The 22,510-nt window shown below is 43.0% G+C and overlaps 1 protein-coding gene across 2 annotated transcripts in view; it reads right to left on the reverse strand.

Moving 5' to 3' along the window:
• The window catches only part of dachb (dachshund b), a 71,801-nt gene that overhangs the window by 12,107 nt on the left and 37,184 nt on the right, over window positions 1-22,510 (reverse strand). For both annotated transcript variants that reach the window (XM_076034191.1, XM_076034190.1), the window contains exons 2-5: window positions 17,434-17,549; window positions 6,484-6,594; window positions 2,980-3,204; window positions 274-443 (exon numbers count right to left, since the gene is read on the reverse strand). In XM_076034191.1, coding sequence (XP_075890306.1) covers window positions 274-443; window positions 2,980-3,204; window positions 6,484-6,594; window positions 17,434-17,549 — 622 coding nt within the window. The remainder of the gene's footprint in view (window positions 1-273; window positions 444-2,979; window positions 3,205-6,483; window positions 6,595-17,433; window positions 17,550-22,510) is intronic.

Here is a 22,510-nt window from a genome sequence, read left to right on the forward strand (position 1 = left end):
TAAAAAAAAAATAATAATAATTTTGTACCATACACAATTTGTACCAATTTGTACCATGTCAGAATGATTGGGCATTCATTGCGCCTGCAATAGAGCCAATTTCTATAAATAAACCATTCGTTCTCAGTCCACTAAAGGAATTGCAATTTTAAAAAGAAACATTAATAGGAAAGTAAAATAAGTATTTTTAATATAGGAAGCACTCAGGGGAACTATCTGTTTTTTTCAGTGTGTTGGTCTGTGTAAACACTCGACTTTGGGCGAGAGTGTCACCTTAATGACAGGCGCCCGGTGAACATGAGTGTGTATCTGCTGGGCGGCAGCAGCCATGTTGGCGATGGTGTTGAGGTGGTTCATCTGTGACATCGCCATGGCTACAGAGGCTGGAGGCAGCCCCATCGGCAGCAGCGGGTGGGGCATCATCATGAAGGGCAGGTCCAATCCTGAGCGGGAGGCGGAGGGGAGACAAAGGGATTCAACTTGAAATGTGAAAAAATAAAGACAAAAAGGGGCAACACGGTAGTGCGCTGTCACCTCACAGCAAGAAGGTTGTTTGTTTGTGAAGTGGAGTTGAGTTTGCATGTTCTCCCTGTGTCTGCGTGGGTTCTCTCCGGGTTCCCCAGCTTCCCCCAACAGTCTAAAACATGCATGAGAGGCAGATCGGGAACTCTAAAGCTGCACTCAGACTGCCAGCCGAGATCCGATTTTTAGCTTATCCAGATTGAAACCCGATGCCTCTTTTGTCGTCTGAACAGTCACAAATCACATGAAATGGGATTTTGCAAAACAGATTGAAACCACATTCAGCTGGGATTGGCTCCAGCACCTCCTGCGACCAAGAGTGCAGGAGAAGCAGTTGCAGAAAAAGGATGAATAAAGACATTAAAAAAAAAATAGTGATGTATTCTTTTTCTGAATCGCAATGATGGATGTGTCCCACTGACAGGTAGAAGCACTTAACATGGAAGCCCACTCACTTCCATCAGGACTCAGATGTCAGTCAAAATATCCAACGTACCTTTGACTGGCAGTGTGTGTGTGTGTGTGTGTGTGTGTGTGTGTGTGTGTGTGTGTGTGTGTGTGTGTGTGCGTGCAAAAAGGTAAAACAGGAGCTTCTGCGGCCTTTCGAATTCTTTTTAAATCTTGAAGTGGTCAATCTTGATGGACAATCGATCATCTAAGCGCCCATCAACTGGATTTGCATAAACTCGTCTGCTATCATGAAAGCACTGCTGTGCAGGCCGTCGCCGTTATGTGTAACGCATGTTAACAAGCAGCCAACACCTTCTGACAGGAAGTATTGATATCGAGTGAGGATGAGTGAGGATGAGTGGGGTGGTGGTGGTGGAGGGGTTGGTGGGTGGGTGGGGTGCTGGCATTGTGTCTGTGAACTCGTGTTGAACTTAACCTTGAGGAAAGAGAGAGGGAGAGGTGTCATCTGAGTGTCAAACGTCTCGCTAATAAAAGCTGACAAAGCAGAGGGGGGAGGGGGGCAGAGAAAATATGGAGGTCAATGAGTCAAAGGGTGATAAAGCAGAAGAAAGATGGGGTCAGTTTTTCATTCTTTCCCTTTTTCGCCTCTTTCTCCTGACCTCACTTCTCCGCCCCGGGTCCGTCTGTTTATTTAGAACCCCCTTACAATTCTTCGTTTGAGCTGTAGAGGTTTTGCTCCCAAAGGCAGGAGACTTTTGCCCTGCTGGTGAGCTGAGAGCCTGGTCCGCTTCACCAGTCTCGACCAGTCTCAGGCTGCTGGCGAGAGAACTCTGGATCTGTGGGTCACTGGTGCGAATACCAGTGGGTATTATTCTAAAAATAATAAGCAGTCACACTTGACAGACTTTTGTTCATTTTTTTGTTTACGGATTTATTTTGATTTTGATTTGTGATGACTCATTCTGACATTTCTACCATTTTCGCCATTTCCATTATTCATCTTGTTTGTTTGCTTGTTCTCCATACTACAATTGTGCTGAAGATATGGCATTGTGAAGGAGTGGCCTTTTTTCCCCACCTACTTATCTGATACGTAACTGAACAGCATTTTGTGAAAATGGCTTCACAATGAATGAAACACGTTATTATTATTCTGATAGAACCATCTAAAGAAATGAAATGAGTCAATGAGTCCGCAGCTCCCAGTTGGAGGGAACCGAGGCAGCAGGCAGCAAGGCGTGAACAGAGCTTCATTCCTGCTCTCCGCCAGGCCCATTTTTCTCCTCTTCTCCATCTTTTAATTGTCATACTCCTTTCATTATATTATTTTCCTCCACCTTTCTTTCCCCTCCCTCCATCCCGGCGCAGATGCACACCCGCAATAATCACACGACAATAACACTCCATTTGGCAGGACGTTCCATTAGCTTCAAATTCATTCTTGACTCCGAACCTCCTAAAAAGCGTGACCTTGACCTCTGAGCCTGGATCCCTCCCTGACCTCAAAATAGACCCCATTTTGCAACCCACAAAGATGTAAACTCCTCAGATGGGTTGCCTCAGCTGTGACACACACACACACACACACGAGCAGAAGCAGAAGCAGAAGCATCAGCTTTCATTCCAATGAAACAATAACACTGATTGCTGGTGTTGTGACGACTGAAGTGAGAGAATAATCAATGTGAGTGTTTGTCACCTCCGGCTGCTGGGTGCTTCTGCAATAAGAAAAAAAAAAAAAAAAAAAGAAGCTGTTTGAATTTGCGTCTGTTTGTTTGCCTGTGTGAGCGTGTGTGTGTGTGATATTGATAAATTGAGTCATTTAGTAGAGTGTGTGCTGATTAATCCCGGCAGAGTGTTAATACAGGAGATGGAAACAGATTAAATGGTGTACATTAACAAATAGTGCCACTGCTTTAAACACGCACGCACACGTGCACACACATGCACACACACACGCAGTGCTTGTGTGCGTGTCGGCAATTTCATCTAAGTGTGTAGCGTGTTAGCAGATATCTATCATTACACACGAGCGTGTGCACTCACTGTTGGCCAGTAGCTGCTGCTGCTGCTGCTGCTGTAGCTGCTGCTGATTGACAGCTGCGATGGGGGGTCCTCTCCCTGCACCTCCTCCTCCTCCTGCACCCCCACCACCTCCTCCTCCGGCCACTGCTCCTCCCAGTGCTCCCACAGCACCTCCTGGACCCCCGCTGTGGGCTCCGGCAGGGGGACTGGTCAGACGCTCCTTATCCCAGGAACACTCACTGCCACCTGAATACAGACGCGCACACACACAAGAGATATGTTCTGTATGTTGTTTTATTTTGAGGGCAAAAAAAAGGACAAACCAGAATGTTCATGTTTGGAGATTTTGCTAATCCTGATCCTGGTTGGATATTACAGGCTTTTTTTTTTTTTTACTTGTCTTAAAAATGACAATGGAATGACGACTTTGTATAAATTAAATTTTGGAATCTAAATGTCGCTAGCACTTCACTTAGGTTTTTAAAAGCAAGCCCGAGACTGATTATTAAATATGAAACTATTTTATTTTCAGTATTTTCAATGTGTAATTTTAGTGATCTTTGAAGGTTTTCTCTCTGCAAACTTTTTTTGGGGGGAATCCCCTCTTTAAATCAATACGTACCTGCAAAGGCTTAACACTTCCTTTTATATTTTATTTTTTCAGCATTTAAAAAAAATACCAAAAAACGCCTCAATGCAAATTATATAGAAGCATTACATTTACTATGTTGAGCAGCAATTGATAAAAGGTGTTAGAAACTTAACACAAATGGATCTGTTCATTAACATCCATAAACAAGGATCCACCGTGTCGTTGAAAACAGTAAAACAGACAAAATGTATTTGTTTTTAAGAATTAGAACTCAATAAAAAATAAAAGCACAATAATGGGTGAAAAATATCCGGTGTTAATCACTTTTCCTTTTTTTTATTTACACCTTCATCGCACAGCCCTCCCACCCCTTCCATCCCTCCACCCTCTCTCACCCTCCATATTTCCCTCCCTACTCCCCTGTTCCCTCTCTCATCCATCTTCATCTCCCTCCATTAGTTTGAATTAGCAACCGTCTCTCTCTATTATTGCCCACTGAATTCCCTCCGCCGTGTGCGTGTGCCTGTGTGTGTGTGTGTGTGTGCCTGTGTGTGTGTGTGTGTGTGTGTGTGTGTGCCTGTGTGTGTGTGTGTGTGTGTGTGTGTGTGTGTGTGTGTGTGTGTGTGTGTGTGTGTGTGTGTAGATGACAGCTGGGCCTCATCCCTTCTGCCATTTACACCAGGGAAGAAAAGAAGTATAAACAGATGGGCAGATGTTCTCTCTCTCTCTTTCTCTCTCTCCCTCTATCTCTCTCTTTCTGTCACACACGCACACACACACACACACACACACACACACACCTCATTTTCCTTTGGCCTTGTCCTCTCCTTCTCTCCATCCTTCCTCTCCTCTGCCACTTTCTTTTCCCCCTTTCTTTTTTTTTGTTTTGCAATTGTCACACTTTTTCTCCACCCAAACTTTTTGCAGACAAACTGATACCGGAAGCAGACGATGTCATGCTTAGGCCCCTGTTTATAGTCTGACTTTTTAGCCTCCTGCTGAAATAGAAGCATTGTTGTCCCGCCGCTTGAAGGGCAAAACAGAAAAGATGGCTGTGAGGCCAACACAGAGGTAGTTGAAAGGGGTTTCCACAAGGTATCTGTGTTGTTGCTGTTCACAAAGGGCTGATTTCCTCGAGGCGTGTTTAGCACACACTTTCTGAGAAGTGGAACTAGGGAAAAAGAAGCAGTTCCTGGCAAGTCCATCAGGTGGAGCACAAGATAGAAACAAATTTAATGTTCGAAAACATGAAGTGAATTCTGCATGATATGGCACCTCAGTCTCAGGGTCCCAAGTCTCTTCTCCCATCAAACCAACATGATGAATACAAGTTCAGCAGTCAAGCACCATCGATACGTCAAGTACTGCATTTTGCAGTATTTGCAGTATATTTTTCATTCTGCCACTCCTCTCATTCCCCCTGGACTCCAATCTGTTTTTCCTCACTTCCACAAAGGGACAGCAGCACGTCTCACTTGCCTCGTGATCAACTTTCACCCATTCGCAATCAAAAATCCCTCTTTTCTCCACCTGCATTCTCTGTGGCCAAATCTCCCTGCCTCTTATTATCACGATACACTCCCCCCCCCCTCCTCATATCTGCCTGCCTCTCTTTTTCTTTTTCATTCACACACTCTGCCCTATTGTCCAACGACGTTTCCCAGGCCGGTGTAGGTGACTGCTCAAAAGGAAATAAGGTCAGATGACAAAAAGACGGCTTTACGACTGAAAAACACTGCAAATGAAATAAAAGGAGGAGGAAGGAGGAGAGGAGCGCAGGGGGAATAAATAAAAAACGACAGGACGGAGGAGAATAAAACAGGAGAATAGAGTAACTCTATCAGCCCATTTGCCAGGTCAGCTGAAGAAAAGGAAGAGATGGAGGAGGAGAAAGGAAAATAGAAACAAGGAGGGATCGCATGCTCTCTCTTTTCTTTTCTCTCTGCTTTTTGTTTTCTGTCTTTTTAATAATTCAGGGAAGCAAACACAGCAGAGATGGAGTGGGCCTGGAAAGTAAGTAGGTGTGTTTGTATAAGTGGGTGTGTCAGGTTATGTAGGTTCCTTTCAGCATTTGTACATTCATACATCCTACTGAACTGTCCTTAATAAAATTCAATTAAAAAATTGCTATTTGGTGTGTTGTTTACGAATTCCATTCTTCAAATCATATTTTGATATTATGTTAAAAGCCGGAGCCGGACAAGTTACACATCAGTCTGTATTTGGTCTGTATTTCAATCACAATGAAAACTCTGATTCAAAGTTAGACACTTTTTCTCGTTTTATTCAACCCAACAAGATGACGAATTTCATGTTTTTGGAAAATTAAATGAATAAGCTCCATTTTGTCAGTTTTCCTCTGGGTTACATTAATAAAGGATTTTTTTTTTTTTCAATCGATTGATTGCTTCAATAATAGAAAAGCTGTTTTTGGAATTCAGTATTCTAGCATTCAGCTGCTAATTGCAAAAGAAAATCAATATTTTTGGCTCTCATTTTCTTCTTTCTTCTTCTTCTTCTTTCCCCTTCTCACATTTCTACATGTTATCTCCTCACCTGAGAATCTTTGAGGCCGTGAAGTCCGAAACTCAATCAACGACATTGAAATCGTTCAGTTGTGGTTACCATGAGCACTGCATTAGTATACATATGACTGAATGAATGATGCAACTCAGTGTGTGTGTGTGTGTGTGTGCGTGTGTGTGTGTGTGTGTGTGTGTGTGTGTGTGTGTATGTGTGTGTGTGATGTGTCTGTGCGTGGGTATGACTGGTGTAGAAAGCTGGCAGGAAATTTTCTGCATTTGTTGTTAATGTTTCTTAAACTTGCCATAAAAGTTAAAGTAATAGTTCACTCAGTGTGTGTGTGGGTGTGTGTGGGTGGGTGTGTGTGGGTGTGTGTGTGGGTGTGTGTGTGTGTGTGTGTGTTGCTGTACCTGTATTTGAGTGCATGTCATCGTTGTCTGACTCGTTGCCATTCTGGAGGCTCATCATCATCTTCATCTTCTGCAGCTTCTGAAGCTCAGCCATGGCTGCTGCTGTCAGGCCTGTTACACACACAAACACACACACACACACACACACACACACACACACACACACACACACACACACACACACACACACACACACACACACACACACACACACACAGTGAGAAGACTTTGTAGACATCATAGACTTTGTCGTTATCCTCACAGGGACCTAAAATCAATTATTTTCTAATGACTAAACTTTTCTTGATTTTTTTTGTTAATCTGTTTTTTTATCCGCACCTTTTTGCTTCTCAGGTGTGGTGCCGCCTGCCTTTACCCATGATGCTTTGCTATTAGCTGTGACACAGATACTGACTCCACAAACAAGGCTGTCACAGTCAAAATGTCATTTGAGTGCGAGTGTTTTGTTCAAGTGTCTCAGGGTGTGAGAGTCGTTTCGGACGCCTTCGGGCTGATGTATATTCACTGATGCACAGATGCAGAAAAACAAAACGGACTCACACACACACACACACACAGACTCAGGGAACACAACCCCTACTATGTGGCTCGCACGCGCACACACTCCTTTGTAGGGCCTAAGATCCCTGGCTCTGTGCATTGACCTGGAACTGACTTCTATACACAACAACCAGCAGAGTGAGAGCAATGACCCTCTGTGTGTGTGTGTGTGTGTGTGTGTGTGTGTGTGTGTGTGTGTGTGTGTGTGTGTGTGTGTGTGTGTGTGTGTGTGAGTGTGAGTGTGATGTGTCTGTGCGTGGGTATGTGTGTTCATGTTTTGTTTTGCTAGTACATGTAAGCTTTTGCGTCATGCTGAGTTTGTAGAGTTTGCTTTCATGTATAAGTGTGTGTGTGTGTGTGTGTGTGTGTGTGTGTGTGTGTGTGTGGAGGTGAGGGGGGAGGGCGTCCAGTTGGTTTTGGCCCGGTCACGGTTGACAGCTCTGGAGGAATGTCCATTACACACACAGTACAGTTGTCTGCGAGCTATAAAGAAAACAAGATAGAAGGAGGTGGTGGGGGAGGAGGGAAGGAGGAGGAGGGGAGGAGGGGGACTGTTGTTGGAAATTTAATTTAAAAGCTGATGGCGGGATGGATGAGTGGCAGGAATGGAAGAGAGGAATAAAGAGTGCTGTTCCGCTTTTTTGACTACGTGTCATAAAGTGGAAGATTAAACTTATAAAAACAAAATTAGTAACTTTTTTTTGTTGCGCGGTAAATCTTTATTTTAGGATGAGTGATTAACTGATATTGGATTATCAGTGATCCGCACTGATATTTGGAAAACAGGTCAATATACAGAGCAATGCCAATGGCGGGTTTGGTGTTTTTAATTATTGTCATTTTTTTTTTCATTTGTAAAAAATACTTAAAATAATTCATGAGAACAATCTGATATTTAAAGATTAAATAAAATATATTTGATAAAATAAAGTGCAAAGAATACTCATTATTATATTCATAAAAGTCCATAAGAGTTCAGTAATTTTTTTGGCTTCATGTTAGTGAATATTAATACAAATAGTACAAAGACTAGTAGTAGTTACAATCCACTTAACGTTCCCCTTATCAGGACCCCGACCCCCCCACAAAACGTAACTGATTTGAATTAAAATTAAACCTGGCCAATTGATCCCAATTTACGAACAAATCCATTCTGAGTGTTTTTTGTAATACGTCGGTTAATTTCACAGCGTTTCACAAAGACTGTTGTAAGAAAAGCTGAAGAAAAGCTGAAGAAAAGAAAAGAAAAGGGACGGAGCTGCAGTCCAAAAGCCCGAGGCAGAGTGACCAGACGTATTGTCTGCTGTCCTGCTGGGAGAAGAGGAGGAGCAAAGAAATGGAGAAGCATGATGGAGGAAAGGAGGCCAAAAAAAATGCAAAGTGGACCACAAAGCTGCTGCTGGCAGCACAGTCACAACATACATGTTGACACTTGACCTAACTTGACTTGAATTTCCTAAAAAAATAAATAAATGAATAAAAGTCAATATAGCATAAAAGTACTCAACATCATCGTCCTGACCAAAATAATAATAATAAATACATTCCACATTTACATAATGATTATTCATTAGACTCCACGCCAGCAAGAAATGTAAAAAGAGTTATTAGGAATGTTTGATATAAGCCATACGCTGGTCAATTTGTTTCTAAAGTGGGAATACAATATTTCCTACTGCATGCTTCTCACAGTGTTTAGAAAAGGTGACCAAGACCTTTTCAAGGGAGCCTGTTTCTCATATTTTTCATATATTTTCATATTATCAAGTCAGCAGTCTTGTCTATAGTCTTCAACTAAATATGTTGAAGAAAATAGCAGCTTGAAGGCAAACTGCCTTTAACCTGAAAGTTTTACTTCCTCACTGATATTACATGAAAGGTTAAACACTGAGGGCAACCGCCAGAACAGCAGTGTAGTAGTCGAGTGGGTGTGACTTGAAGAGAATAAAAGCAGAGGTAAGAGTACAGAGAGATACATCGGTCTGGAAATGGTGGAAAGTTTTTGAAAAGGCAGAGTGACAAAAGAGGGGAAGGATTAAAGGCAAATATGCACGTTAGATCTGATATGAAATAGAATAAACAGAGTAGTTGCAGTATTAGAAAAAGCAGTATGAAGCAGAGCAGGACACCAAAGCAAGGAGATGTAAGAGGAGATGTTTGTAGTTGAGGGTTCGACAAACTTGTCTCAGTTTAGAGTAACCATATAGCTGAATTCCTTCTGTATATTTTTAAATATTTTTTTAGTATAGTTACTGCCCTCTTTTTGTTGTTCTGCTGTCCTCTAAAGTACCAACCACACCACAACAAATTCCTTGTAAGTGATAAACCTACTTGGCAATAAACGTGTTTCTGATTCTGATTCTGATTCCGATTCTATCAACATCAACAGATGTAGCCGGACCTTGAGATGCCGTAGAGGTTATTGAACAGAGAATTGAAGAATTGAAGTGAAAATTCACGGCTATAAAAGTTCAATTCACGACAACAAATCTTGTTTCAAACAAAATGCTGACCAAATTTTCGGACTCCTGTAGTTTTTATTGCGAGCGTGTGCAGTTTTGCATAGGAGACGGATACGACCTGCAGGTGAAGAGGGAAAAAAGAATAAGGAAAAAAATGAAGGAATAAAAATTGAAAACGTAGTCACATTGATTACTCTGGAACACCTTGACACACCAAGATGCATCGTCAGATGCTGCACAAGCACGCGCGCATTCACTCTCTCTCACTCACACACACACACACACACACACACACACACACACACACACACACACACACACACACACACACACACACACACACACACACACACACACACACACAGGTGAGCACACTTATTCATGCACTCAAGCACACACGCGCACTCGGACACAGAGTCAGAATGCCCGCTCCGCCTCAATGCAACCAGAAGACAATCAATAGCTGGGGCAGAGCTACAATACTCTTCTCCATCATGACTATCAAACACACACGCACGCACGCACACACACACACACACACACTCAGATCGATGGCTGTCCGCTGTGTCCACGGTTACTGAGCATCGACCTCGTCGCTAATGGCGACCAAGGAACCTTGGGAATTAGTGTGTGATTGATTGACGGACTGCTTCAAAGACATGCGCATTATATGGAATCAGTGTGTGAGAGGGAATAAATATGTTCCACTGTGTGTTTGTGTGTGTGTGTGTGTGTGTGTGTGTGTGTGTGTGTGTGTGTGTGAGAGAGAGAGAGGGGGAGAGAGAGAGAGAGAGAGAGAGAGAGAGAGAGAGAGGGGGAAGGAGAGAGGGGGAGGGGAGGAGTGCTCCCTTGTGGAATGTCCATCCTTGCGATGTTTACCCATCTTTTTCCTTCACGTGCATCCTAATGCTTTCCAAAGGACGCGGGAGAGAAAGTTGAGGTGGGGAACACGGGAAGGAGGTAGCGGCAAGAGGAAGTAAAGACAAACAGGATTCGGACAGAGAGAAGTGAGTCATCAGCGTAACATGACAAACACGGCCAGGGAGATCCACGCATCAGGAATCAAGAGGAATACCCCCCCCCCCCCTCAGTGCTCAGGATCGTGACTTCAATCCACTTTTATCAGTAGGGCTGAAGTCAAAGTCAGTGAATGCGCAACGTTTTTGGAAAACACCAAATGGCGGAACAACCAGAGCTTTGGACCACATAAAAAAAATCTAAGCTTTTGGTAACTAAAATAAAACTGTTTGCACAATACTTTGTGGCCCTTACCTCAAACATCCCTGAGGGATTTAATTATCAGATTTAGCATTAGCATTACTTTAACTTATGCTAACAGAGCTAATGTTGGCAGTCAACTAACAAAGACGTTTCAAGTCTGAATGCTCCCAAATCCATCTTGAAAAGCTCCTTTCTTCAGCTAGAGTGAAGGTAAGCTGCTTTACTCTCATCATACAAGAAATTGCCCAACAAAGCTGTGAGATCAGACAAAGTGGGCCACCACTTTGGGCCAACCCAACCTATGGTGTCAATCATCTGTTTGTAGGTGGGAGGAAAGTGCCCAGGAAACCCACACAACCTTCTTGCTGTGAGGGCACAGCGCTAACCACAGCACCTGGTAGTTCCAGGAGAATCAGATAGTTTTCTGTGGTGTCTTCACCAAAGATTTTGTACGTCAAATGCAACTAGTTTGGAAAACAATGTTTCTGTAATTGGAGTTTAACGCTGTAACTGTGAAAATCAAATCAATTAAAATTCAACTCAATTTTTGAAGAAATTTTTCACTCAGAAATTCATAGTGCTACACATTGGAAATCATCTGTTGGATCTTTAGGACACTGGAAAATCATTTTGTGCATTCTGAATATTTAATTTACAAATAAAGGTTTTTATTTACTTGACGTGGCTCTAGTTCACACAAAGAGAATGTTCACTAAATTGTAATATAAAAAACACTGAACTACTATAAAGAATTAATGGCACTACATACATTCACTGATGACACTCAGAAAAAAATGAAGGAGAAAACAAAAACAAGATAAAACCGAACATTACCTCGGTGACTTTTTTCCATTTCTATTTTCGTGCAACCTCTTTATTTTATTACTTCTTTTATGCATGTCATAGTGGCTGTGCTATGGGACACTGCTCGCACACAGCAATAGGCACCAGCTGGTAAAAATGTGCCATTCGCTCATTCATTTTTGTATGTGCGAGTGTGTGTGTACGTTTAAACCCGGCTCACTGAGAAGCAACTGAACTCTGGACAGTCAGCACTCGCATGTCCAACACTGTCCTACATAGCCGCACACTCACGGCCAAGTCATTAACGCCCTCCTCCACCCATCATAAAAAGCACGCATCCCCTCCTGCTACTGTAAGGCCTTTTTCAGTAAAAGCATCCATATGGTGGGCAATATGCTAAATGAGATCTGACAGTGTCCTTCCGCAGCACGGTGCGTCAGGATGGTCTTTAATAGCTTGGACTTTTTAGCTGAAGGCCGGCGGCTGATCTTCGAGAGTCCTGAAGCTCGCGTGAAACCCACCCCATTTGGCCGCGGTTGTAAATATTTCATTCCAGTGCACCTACATCTCTGACGAAGTGCTCTGAACGCGCTCTCAGAGACAGAGTGACACTTTGAATAAAACAAACAGGACAACAGAGAAATTGCTCTTTGTGTTCTGAATATAGAAACACACTGTTCTGCCATTTCTACCCCCCCGCGCCCCCAGCAGGTTTTTATGTGTTTTCTTTTTCCCGTTCGTCCTGCGAGCGCTTGGAGTGCCAATTTACAAATGCAGTCGATTGCTCTTGTGCTGACTCAGATTTCAGCTCCAAACATGGCCACTTAGGTCAACCATCTTTAGCTTTCAGTGGAAGTCCAGAGAGCCCACTTGGAACTATTTTACAGGAGCCATTTTGTGTTGACTTTTAGCAGAAGTACCAGTGTTATCTAGTCTTGTAGATTGTTTAGACGGTTGAATTCTGTTATTTGAACCATTCAAAATAAGTCAAAATCTGAAGTAAAGCTTGTACTTCAAAACAAGATTGCATTTAATTTTTACAAAAAGGATTGAATGATTCAAATAAAATATGACTCGAGTGATTTTATGAAGATTTTTTGAAAAATCAATAATTCAGATTTTGGCTCAGCTGAAAAAATGTGTAATGGTTTTTATTTGGAAAAATGTATAAAGAAGAAGGCAAAATAATTACAAACTCAAAAGTTTGTAATAATAAAAAAAATGGGGTTCACATAAATGGGTTGATGCTACGATACATGCAAGTCAAAATGCTATTATTATTCGGCAGACTCATTCTGCACTGTTTTTTCTTTTTTGTTTTTTTAATCTAATTTTTGTGCTTTTGCTCAGTAGAGAAAAGTTGGAAGTTGGATACTGAAACACAAAATATTTGTATCCAAATGGTTATTAAGGATTTTATGTAAAAAGTGCTTAAATTAAGAACAAAAAAAGGGACAATTGTATTGGTAATCTAAGTAAAAAATTAGTACATAATTTTTTTTCCCAGGCACAACAAAGATTCCTTTCTCTCAAACGCAATGTTATTTGAATTGAGCTCTCAAACTGTCCAAAACAATATGGTTTAGTCACCATGTTTAGACTGCAGCTGCAGCTACCTTCAGAAATCAAACATGGGGCAACATTTGTGCGTCATGTGTTTTAACCATAACAACTGAATTACGCAGAAACTGCATCACTGTGTTTTCATTGACTTAGCCGGTAGAAAAGCCGAGAAAATTCTTTGGTCCGTGGTCTTAGCCTTGATTTTCACTATTCAGCCACAGGAGGCGCCAGCTGGCCGTTACCGTGGCGTCCGGTCCTCGCAGAGAAGAAGGCAGATCGTTAGCAACAGAGAGGAAGTCGGTGGAAAAAGGAAGACTTGGAGGGATGAAAAAGTGCCACTGGAGTCCTCTTTAGGCTCCCGCCCCTTTCACTCCGTCCTCCTCCTTCATCTCAAACGTGCCCCCCCCCCCACCCACCCCTCCACCGCCCTCTCTCTGCAGGTGCACAGAAGAGTCCTCAGATGTGTGTATTTTTTTTTTCCACGAAAAGATTGAAAGCACTTCATCTGTAACCTAGTCAGAGATCTGTCCCTGCGTGTGTGTGTGTGTGTGTGTGTGTGTGTGTGTGTGTGTGTGTGTGTCTGCGTTTGCATAAAGATGAGCTGCGTATGCGTAAAAAGTGTGTTTGCGTCTTTTTTTTGTGCGCATGTGTTTGAACGTGTCCTTAAAAAATGTTTTTAGGTTTGTTTTTTGTGCCTCCGTCCATAAAGTGTTTGCAGCAGAGTGTGCGTGTGTGTTTGTGCATGTGTGTGTGTGTGTGTGTGTGCGTGCGTGCGTTTGCTCGAAGACAAGGCAAACCATTGAGCTGCTTTTGAAGTGAATTAACAAGTCAAATGAGTGCTGCAGCACGCTGCATAGGTTGCAAATACACACACACACACACACACACACACACACACACACACACACACACACACACACACACACACACACACACACACACACACTCCCACGCTTATCATCACAGCTTCTTTGTTAAGGAAGATGAGGCCAATTAAAGTGATATCACTCTCTCGTTATCATTTGTGCCTCCTCCCTGGCCGTCCATTCTTTCCGTCTTGTCCAGTGTTTTACCTTCCCTTCCTCTCTCTCTCTTCCCCCTTTCTTCTCTTGTTCACTCTTGCCCTTTTCCCCTTCACTATATTTTTCTCCTTTTTTCTTTTATTTGTTCAGCTTTCTTCCCTGCCATACTGGCAAGTCTCAACTTCCTCTCCTTCTACCACACTCGCTCCCATCTCGTCGCTTCTTCTTTTCCTGTCTTACTCTTATCTCTTTCTACTATCCCTTTCTCTCTCACTTTGTTTTTCTTCCCTCCGAATTTCAAGACTTCCAAGACTCAAGTCTTGAGAGTCAAATCTCTTTCTACTATCCCTCTTTCTCTCTCACTTCCTCTTTGTTTATTTTTCTTCCCTCTGGATTTCCAGACTTTCAACACTCAACAAGTTTTCTTATGACCTTTACCTTTTTTCTTTTTTTTTTTCCCTGTCACCGGTATTTAACCAGGGGTAATCCCACTGAGATCAATAACTTATTTTATATGGGTCCCCTCGGGCACAGCAAAAAAAAAAAAAAAGAAGAAGAAGAAAAAGTACAAAATAGCCCAACAGCAATTACATACAAGTCAACTACTAATAAATACATTAATAAATGTATTTATTTCCTCCAGTGATTAATCAGCCTTTCTTATATTCACTTCCCCTACTTGTACCACCTCTTTTTACTTTCCCCTCCTTTTCCTTCCTCTCTCAAACATCCCTGCTCTCCTCCCTGCTGTCTGCACCCACATCTTCCCATGTTTATCGCCAGTGACTTCTGCACCTCTTCCCTCCCTCCTTTCCTGTTTATCATCCTTTACTCGCTTCTCACATTTCATCCAAACTCTCTCTCTCTCTCTCTCTCTCTCTCTCTCACTCTGTGTTTTCTAACAGTGTGATAAATGTCCATCTGTGATTGGCCGATGCCCCCCATTGCTGTGGCGCCCGCGAGGTCGTAAACAACAGCCCGTCTCCCCCGGCAACGCGGCGTCTCCATGGACGCAGGGCCGCAACGACGACCAACTCCACATGAGTGCATGCGCGCACGCGCGCGCCTGTGTGTTGTATACATGTCGTGCGTGAGCGTGCGTGTGTGTTTGCATGTGTGGGAGCTAATGAGTGATCATAAGTGAGCAAATGTTTTCTCTGGGTTTCACTAATGTTCGACAAACACACACACAACACATGCACCACACATACACCTGGTGTGTGTGTGTGTGTGTGTGTGTGTGTGTGTGTGTTTGTGTGTCCGCGCGCGTGTGTCTGTGTGTGTCATTAGTATGCCACAGTGAGCCGTGTCCATATGTCACTAAACACAACCATGTTTTATTTATCCTGGAGAGAATGAGAGGAGGCCAGCAGTCACTGTCAAGGGGATGGAGGGAAGGAAGGAAGGAGGGAAGGAAGGAGAGGAAAACTGGAGGACAGAAAATGTCTGCAGTGAAAGGTGAAGTGCGAGGAAGAAGACAAGGTTGAGATGGAGACTGGTCAGATGAAGAAAATGGGGAGGAAAGGAGGAGAAGAAGGATGGGTAGAGATGAGAAGGGTCGGTTGGGTGAGAAAAGATTGAAAGGGAGAAAGTTGAACATCAGGAAGATCATCAGCAACCCGAGATGAGAGAAAATCAGAGGTGGCAGAATTGAACTGGGAAAAAGAACCGAGAGGAGACAGGTAAAAGGAGCAAACAAGCGAAAAAGGAAGGAAGAATTCAGGAAGATCAATGGAGGGACATGATGAAAGAGGGATTAGCACGGGTTTGAGAAAGGAAATGAAATGGAAAGAGTGGCTCACTCATCTTCAGCACATTAGGTATTGACATTTTCCTGTCTCAGCCAGACAGCCAAAAGGTTTAACCCGCCATGTAACGCCGATGAAGCCTGTTGTACATGACTTGGGGCGACTCCAGCCGATGATATGTTGCGTGTGGTTCTCAATCAGAGACGGCACGAGGAGCCACAGCGGCAACCTGGACGAGCGACGCTCGAGGACACGTTGCATGTCTGGGGAAGACGCGAGGGGGGTCTTGTGACAAAATGTCAATATGCGGAAAGCTGGAATACAAACAGGTTGGAAACGTTTGGGGAAATGTGGAAAAGAAACAGAGCTGCTGTTGGATGTTTGAAGATTTGAAGAAGCAAAGAGTGAAGAAAGAAAAAAAGAAGGGCAACAAGTAGGGGGAAATGAAGGAACGGAAGAATGCACGCCATCGAAGAATGGGAAAGATGAGTTCAGGAGAACAAGGAAGGAAGGGACACACAGTGGATGTGAAACGAGGGAAGGCGGAACAAGGTGAAAGACAAGGGGCCAAAGGAAAAGGATGAGACAGAAATAAAGAACTGGAAAAAGGAGAAATCGTGAAAAAGAGAGGGAAAGGAAACACTGAGGGGAGGAGACAGAAGCAAAAAAAGAAAGGAGGGAAGAAAAGAGTGCAATGGGAAGGGAGGGAGCGAGGGAGGGAGGGATGGACAGATGGAAGAGTGGGACCCCAGAGACGTGTCATTCATCACACCACCATGCAGTCTGCACTCTCTTTCTCTTTCCCTGCAGGTCTTCTTCTCTTCCTCCTCCTCCTCCTCCTCTTCCCAATCTGACATTTTTTGAGGGTATTTCTTTTCGCTCCATCCATCTTTATCTGGTATCCAGATACCTTCATTGCTGGGAGACCTCAAGATGATTTCCACTCATTTGCCATCAACTTCATAATAATCTGTCTTTCTTTTCTGTCTGCTTTATTTCGCTGCGAATCCCGATGCCTTTCTGTTTGGCTGTCGTTTTTAGGCTTCTTCATCTCCTCTGGCAACACTCCTCCTTTCTACACTCCATTCTCTCTCCACCTCTCTCCCTCTCTCTTTTTTCTCCATCCATTTTTACTTTTACTTCTTTTCTGTCCTTTCCTTCAAGAAGCGGAAGAAATGATGAAGATGAGGAAAGACGAAAGGAAGATGAAAAGGTCGGAGAAGTGGTGAGAAGGAAGAAAAAAAGGAATGCAGCTTAAGTTAAAAGAAAGAGAAAACACCTGTCTCTTTAATACCCGTGTGACCAACAGTGGAGCTGCAAAGACCAACAAATACTCAAATAACAAATAAACTCATTTCTAAATTTCCCATGTCTTAAGCTTGGTGATTCATTGGTTTCACACAAGATTTCCACATGGACTTGTTCCTGGAAAGGGATTTTTTTTTATGCTTGAAATATCGAGCTTTCTTGTCCTAGTTGGAAATAATTCAAAGTAGGAGCAGAAGGCTGAGGAATTGAAAATAAAAATGTAGAACAGCGATGGTAAATGAAGAAGTATTCTTGTGTTACCAGTGTGTGACAGCAGGTTGGGGGACAGCAGGCCGGGGAGGCCCGGGTGCAGCAGCCTGGGGCTTTCCTGGATCCCAGCACCAGAGCAACGCTTCGGAGGACGGCCGGGGCGAGAGCTGGAGGGGAGAGACAAAGAAATGGATCACTACGCGGAAACAGAATTAGATTAACGGCTTCGAGAGAAGGAAGATGAGGGTGGTTGGGAAGAGGGGGCGGGGGGTCTTCACTTTTCTATCTGTTGTGTAATAAAAATAAAGAGAAACATCAATATTGTTTTCATTTCAAGTGGTGAATGAGAAACGCCCTGCTCTGCATGGATGTGTTTTTTTTTACGAGGAAACATTTCTTACAGAGAGAGCTTTTCTTGCAGCAGTGATCCTATTTATTGGGGCTGTAAATATCAAGGCTACACATATTTTATCTAAAAAGTGCTGCAGAGGAAAGCTATTGTAAAAATAGCAACCAAAAATATAATGTCGACCGATGCAGAAACACAAAGCTTGTTAAGTAAGGCAGCATTTATGAAAAGAGTATTACATCGCAAGGTTTTAACACCGCTGTTTCGTTTGTTGGTTTGTTTTTTTAAATAAAATCCCACATTGAGCGGAATTTTAAATACTTAACAATAAATAAAAATGGTGAATAGTTGTGCTTTGAAATGACTTCCACGTTGACTTTTTTGTGTATCCGGCAACAACCAGTTGACTCATATCAAAGTTTTAAAAAACACCACCATTCACATTGTTAAAAAAAAACAAAAAAAAACAAGGCAAACAATAATCAAGAAACATAATCAAGTAACTGTTGTTGGTCAAGCACAGCGTCAGAAGTGGATAGTGACGAGCTTTCTGTTCCAGCAGGGACAGCAGGTTGCTCAGAAGTAATCAAATCATAAAGTGACAGCACACAGAGCGCCTCCACCCGCCGAGACCAGCCACGCCACGTCTGATTGGCTGATTTCCGGACACCTCGACCAGCGCTGCAGTGGAATCTGATTGGCCGCGCCCTACAGTCAGTGTCTCTGGGGGGAAGTGATCCTTTTCTCGGTGACATTTTGACACCTTGAAGGGGTGAGAGCAGCGGGAGGTTAAGACGGAGGGCGCTCCATCTTTATCAACCTCTTCAGCTGCCGCCACAACAATGCTGATGCAAGATATGGAAATGTGGCATTGGAGACAAATTTGCTGTGGCTTTCATCACACATTGGTGTCACTATCAAAGAACTTTGATCTCAATTCGACAAGAGATAATACAAATTCTATTTTTTTGACTATTTGTAAGATGAAATTGCTTTTCTTAAAAAAAAACTAATAATAAAAAGATAATGGTTCAGGACACAGCTGAGTTTACAATCTGTTACCCGAATTAAGTTCAGAGGTAAAAATCAAAAAAAATTTGATCCACTTTTAGACCTACTGCTAAATGCCACAGCACTTATTGGACTCTGAATTTTAACCAGCAATCAATTGTTCAAGAGATTAATTGAAGTACTTACTAGAACACTAAATTGCCCTGATATTCATTCATTCATTATTTTGTACAAATGTTACACTACAATAAAGCAATATTTTGGTTGCATTCCTGACCTTATCAGGAGCCCTGCTCAAAACATATTACTGCCTTCAGAGCAAATCACCCAGAAAACATTATTGACCAAAAAGCCACCGCTCTCAAAATTCATATTGAGTTAGTTGAGTTGGAAATGTGCTCTCACTGATGTAAAATACTCGATCACACCTGTACACAAGCACTGAAACCATGTTCTACATGTGCAAGCGGGTCTGGACACACACATTTACAACACTTCCCTCCCTCTTTGTACCTGACACACACACACACACACACACACACACACACACACACACACACACACACACACACACACACACACACACACACACACTAGCTCCTGTATTATGCATGTGCATGCACGCATAGATAAACACACAAACACAAGAATACAGTAACAGCACGCATGCAACTGAACATAAAGGAAAATACACAAACACACACACACACACACACACACACACACACACACACACACACACACACACACACACACACACACACACACACACACACACACACACACACACACAGAGGAGGTGTGCATGCAGGCCAACTCTCTGCAGGGAGGCTAAGTAACAGATGGCCGTCCAAAGTCATTTACACCTAGTGAGAGAGAGCACAGGAGAGAGGGAGAAAAGACCAGAAACTGAAACCTGTACAAGACAGTGCCACCGGATGAAAATAGACCAGGAAAATGTCCAAGATAATTATGTTAAAATGGACAAAATGATGCCTAAACACTGAGGCTTTTAGGAGCACCATCATTAAGTTGTAATTAGTTAATAAGTCTCCTTTCTAACAGCTTCACTGTGGAACAAATGTGTCCACGATATCCTACATGAATAGCATGGTCTGGTTTAAAAAGTGAGCGCTGCAACGAAACACTGACGGGCTCAAAGCTTCTCATATATTATTGTTTGTAAAACCTAAAATGTGGGAAAAGGTATGAAACACAGACATGAAGAAAACATGTTCCATGTTTTACTCTTTTTTTTTCTTTTTTTTTTACTCAAGGGAATGGTAAATGATTTTTAATTTTATTTATTATATTCTGATTCCTAGTTAGGTTACAAATCAATTTGGAACAGAATAGAATCGAAAAGAATAGAAGAGTGTGTTTGGCTTTTCGGGAACTTGTGAGGTCTTATCCCACTGAGGGTGGCAGAAGGGAGGGAAATGTGTAAAAAGATGTGAGGAGAAAAGGTCTGAGAATGTGAAAATTTGGGGTGTGAGCTTGTACTTGAGAAAGACACACACACACACACACACACACACACACACACACACACACACACACACACACACACACACACACACACACACACACACACACACACACACACACACACGGTTATGTTTCCATCATTCCATCATCAGAGGACATGACATTGACTTGCATTAATGTATCTAAGCCTCTGCTTGTTCAACTCCAATCTCAAGTCTTCTTCCAGAAACTTGATTTTCTTATTGTGGGACTTTTTCATTTCCCCCCAATGTGACTCTAAATGGATTTTTGTCCCAGCAACATTAGTAGCACACACAGACAGGAGAGAGAGAGTGAGAGAGAGAGAGAGAGAGAGAGAGAGAGAGAGAGAGAGAGAGAGAGAGAGAGAGAGAGACGCAGGGGAGCATGAAGAAATGAAAACATGAACCTTCACTTTTCCTCTGAACTCTGCTTAACCTCTTTCCCTGTCACTCACTCTCTCTCTCTCTCTCTCTCTCACTCTCTCAGACACACACACACACACACACACACACACACACACACACACACACACACACACACACACACACACACACACACACACACACACACACACAGGTGTTTGCATTCAAATGTTCAAACCTTTTCCATCAACAAACCCTCTGCTACCTTTCAACTGTCCTACAAAACACACACACACACACACACACACACACACACACACACAATAGAGACATGTTGCAGCACCAGGTGTGTGTGCGCGAGAGAGAGAGGAGAGAGGGACAGAGAGAAAGAGAGACAGAGCACGCATTCATATGCATCCGTCCATGTACAAGTAGCATTAAAGTGTGTATCCATGTGAATCCAAGGTGTGTGTGTGTGTGTGTGTGTGTGTGTGTGTATCTGTGTGCAACGGACACATGATATTGCCTTCTCATTAGCCTTACAGTTCTTTGTTCAGAGTAATGACTGCAGTGTGTGTCTCTGTGTGAGTGTGTGTGTGTGTGTGTGTGTCCCGTAGGGTTGCCATATGTTGGGCATTAATCCTCGTCAAATGGTCCACTCTCCTTACTGCACCCAGCTCAGGAACAAAGAGCAGGTCACACACAAAACACCATTTTCATACAAGTACACACACACACACACACACACACACACACACACACTGGCAAGCCTGGCTCCAAACGTGCGTGCACACACACATTCGCTGTCAGTCCACTGACCTAAATCCATTTGTTAACTCTTAACCTTGACTGAATCTGAACCCTTAAATAGAAACAAGTCCAGTTGTCCTCCACAGGCTTTTGTTGAACACACCTCTCTGATATCACACCGCTGTAGGACGGCATGACCGCTGACCTCTGACCCCACTCCACACACCCGAAAAGGTCCCACTTTATACTTACCCTGAGCGCAAACCATCCTTGCGCCAATACAATAGAATCTCTCTGGTAAAAAAAACACTTTGAGCCTCCTGTGAACGGCCTTCTCGAAAAACGTGTCAGTGTTTGATTCCTGAAACTAAAACTGATGCTTTGTGGTCTCGGTCCTGGCAGCTGTGTCAGTCACATTTGCAGAACTGCGTGTTTCCACTTTCAACTTTGTGGGGAAAAAAAGGACCAGCAAAAGAAGCAAAGGATGGACTTTGCTTACTGACTGGCAGGAAATACATAACAAAACAAACAACAAAACGCTAAACACAACGAAAAAGGTTCCTCCAGTTTATGGTAGATCTACTGAAATTGGCACTAAAATATAGATTTGATGTACTGCTTATGGTTTGGATTCATCTTGCTCGTGAGGTCGGAATGAGAACGTATGTGTTGATTTTGTCTTTTTTGATACAAAAGTTGATATTCTACATTCTGTTTTCTATAAAAGAGCATCTATACAAAGTTGCAAAAGGGCTGCGTCATCACAACTCCCAGCGCCACACACAACTTCCAACCAGCACTCGCTTTCACTTGTTGCCAGATGCGTTCAAGGCTCCTCAAGATCATTCGGGCGCCGTTGACCAACTGCACTTTCATGTCACCGCCGAGTCGCTCACGGTGTTGATGTCCAAGTCAGTGACTTATAAAAAGATAATGCGTGTGATAGGTTTCTTAAGAAAGTGCGAAGACGAGGTGCAAAGTCCTCCACCGCGACGTCTGTCTGGCGTTTGTTGGCAGTTATTGTGTTCACGTCTCCTAATTAGAGGGGAAAAGATTCATCGACGCTGATTAAAGCGACACGCAGGGCGAATTCAGAGTGTTTCGCTGACGTTTTGTTTTTTTTCCCTTTTTCTCTCTTCGGTGACCT

The sequence above is a fragment of the Nelusetta ayraudi genome, unplaced genomic scaffold, assembly GCF_046127955.1.
Source record: "Nelusetta ayraudi isolate G7.1 ecotype Tasmania unplaced genomic scaffold, CSIRO-AGI_Nayr_v1 ptg000042l, whole genome shotgun sequence".
Classification (NCBI taxonomy): domain Eukaryota; kingdom Metazoa; phylum Chordata; class Actinopteri; order Tetraodontiformes; family Monacanthidae; genus Nelusetta; species Nelusetta ayraudi.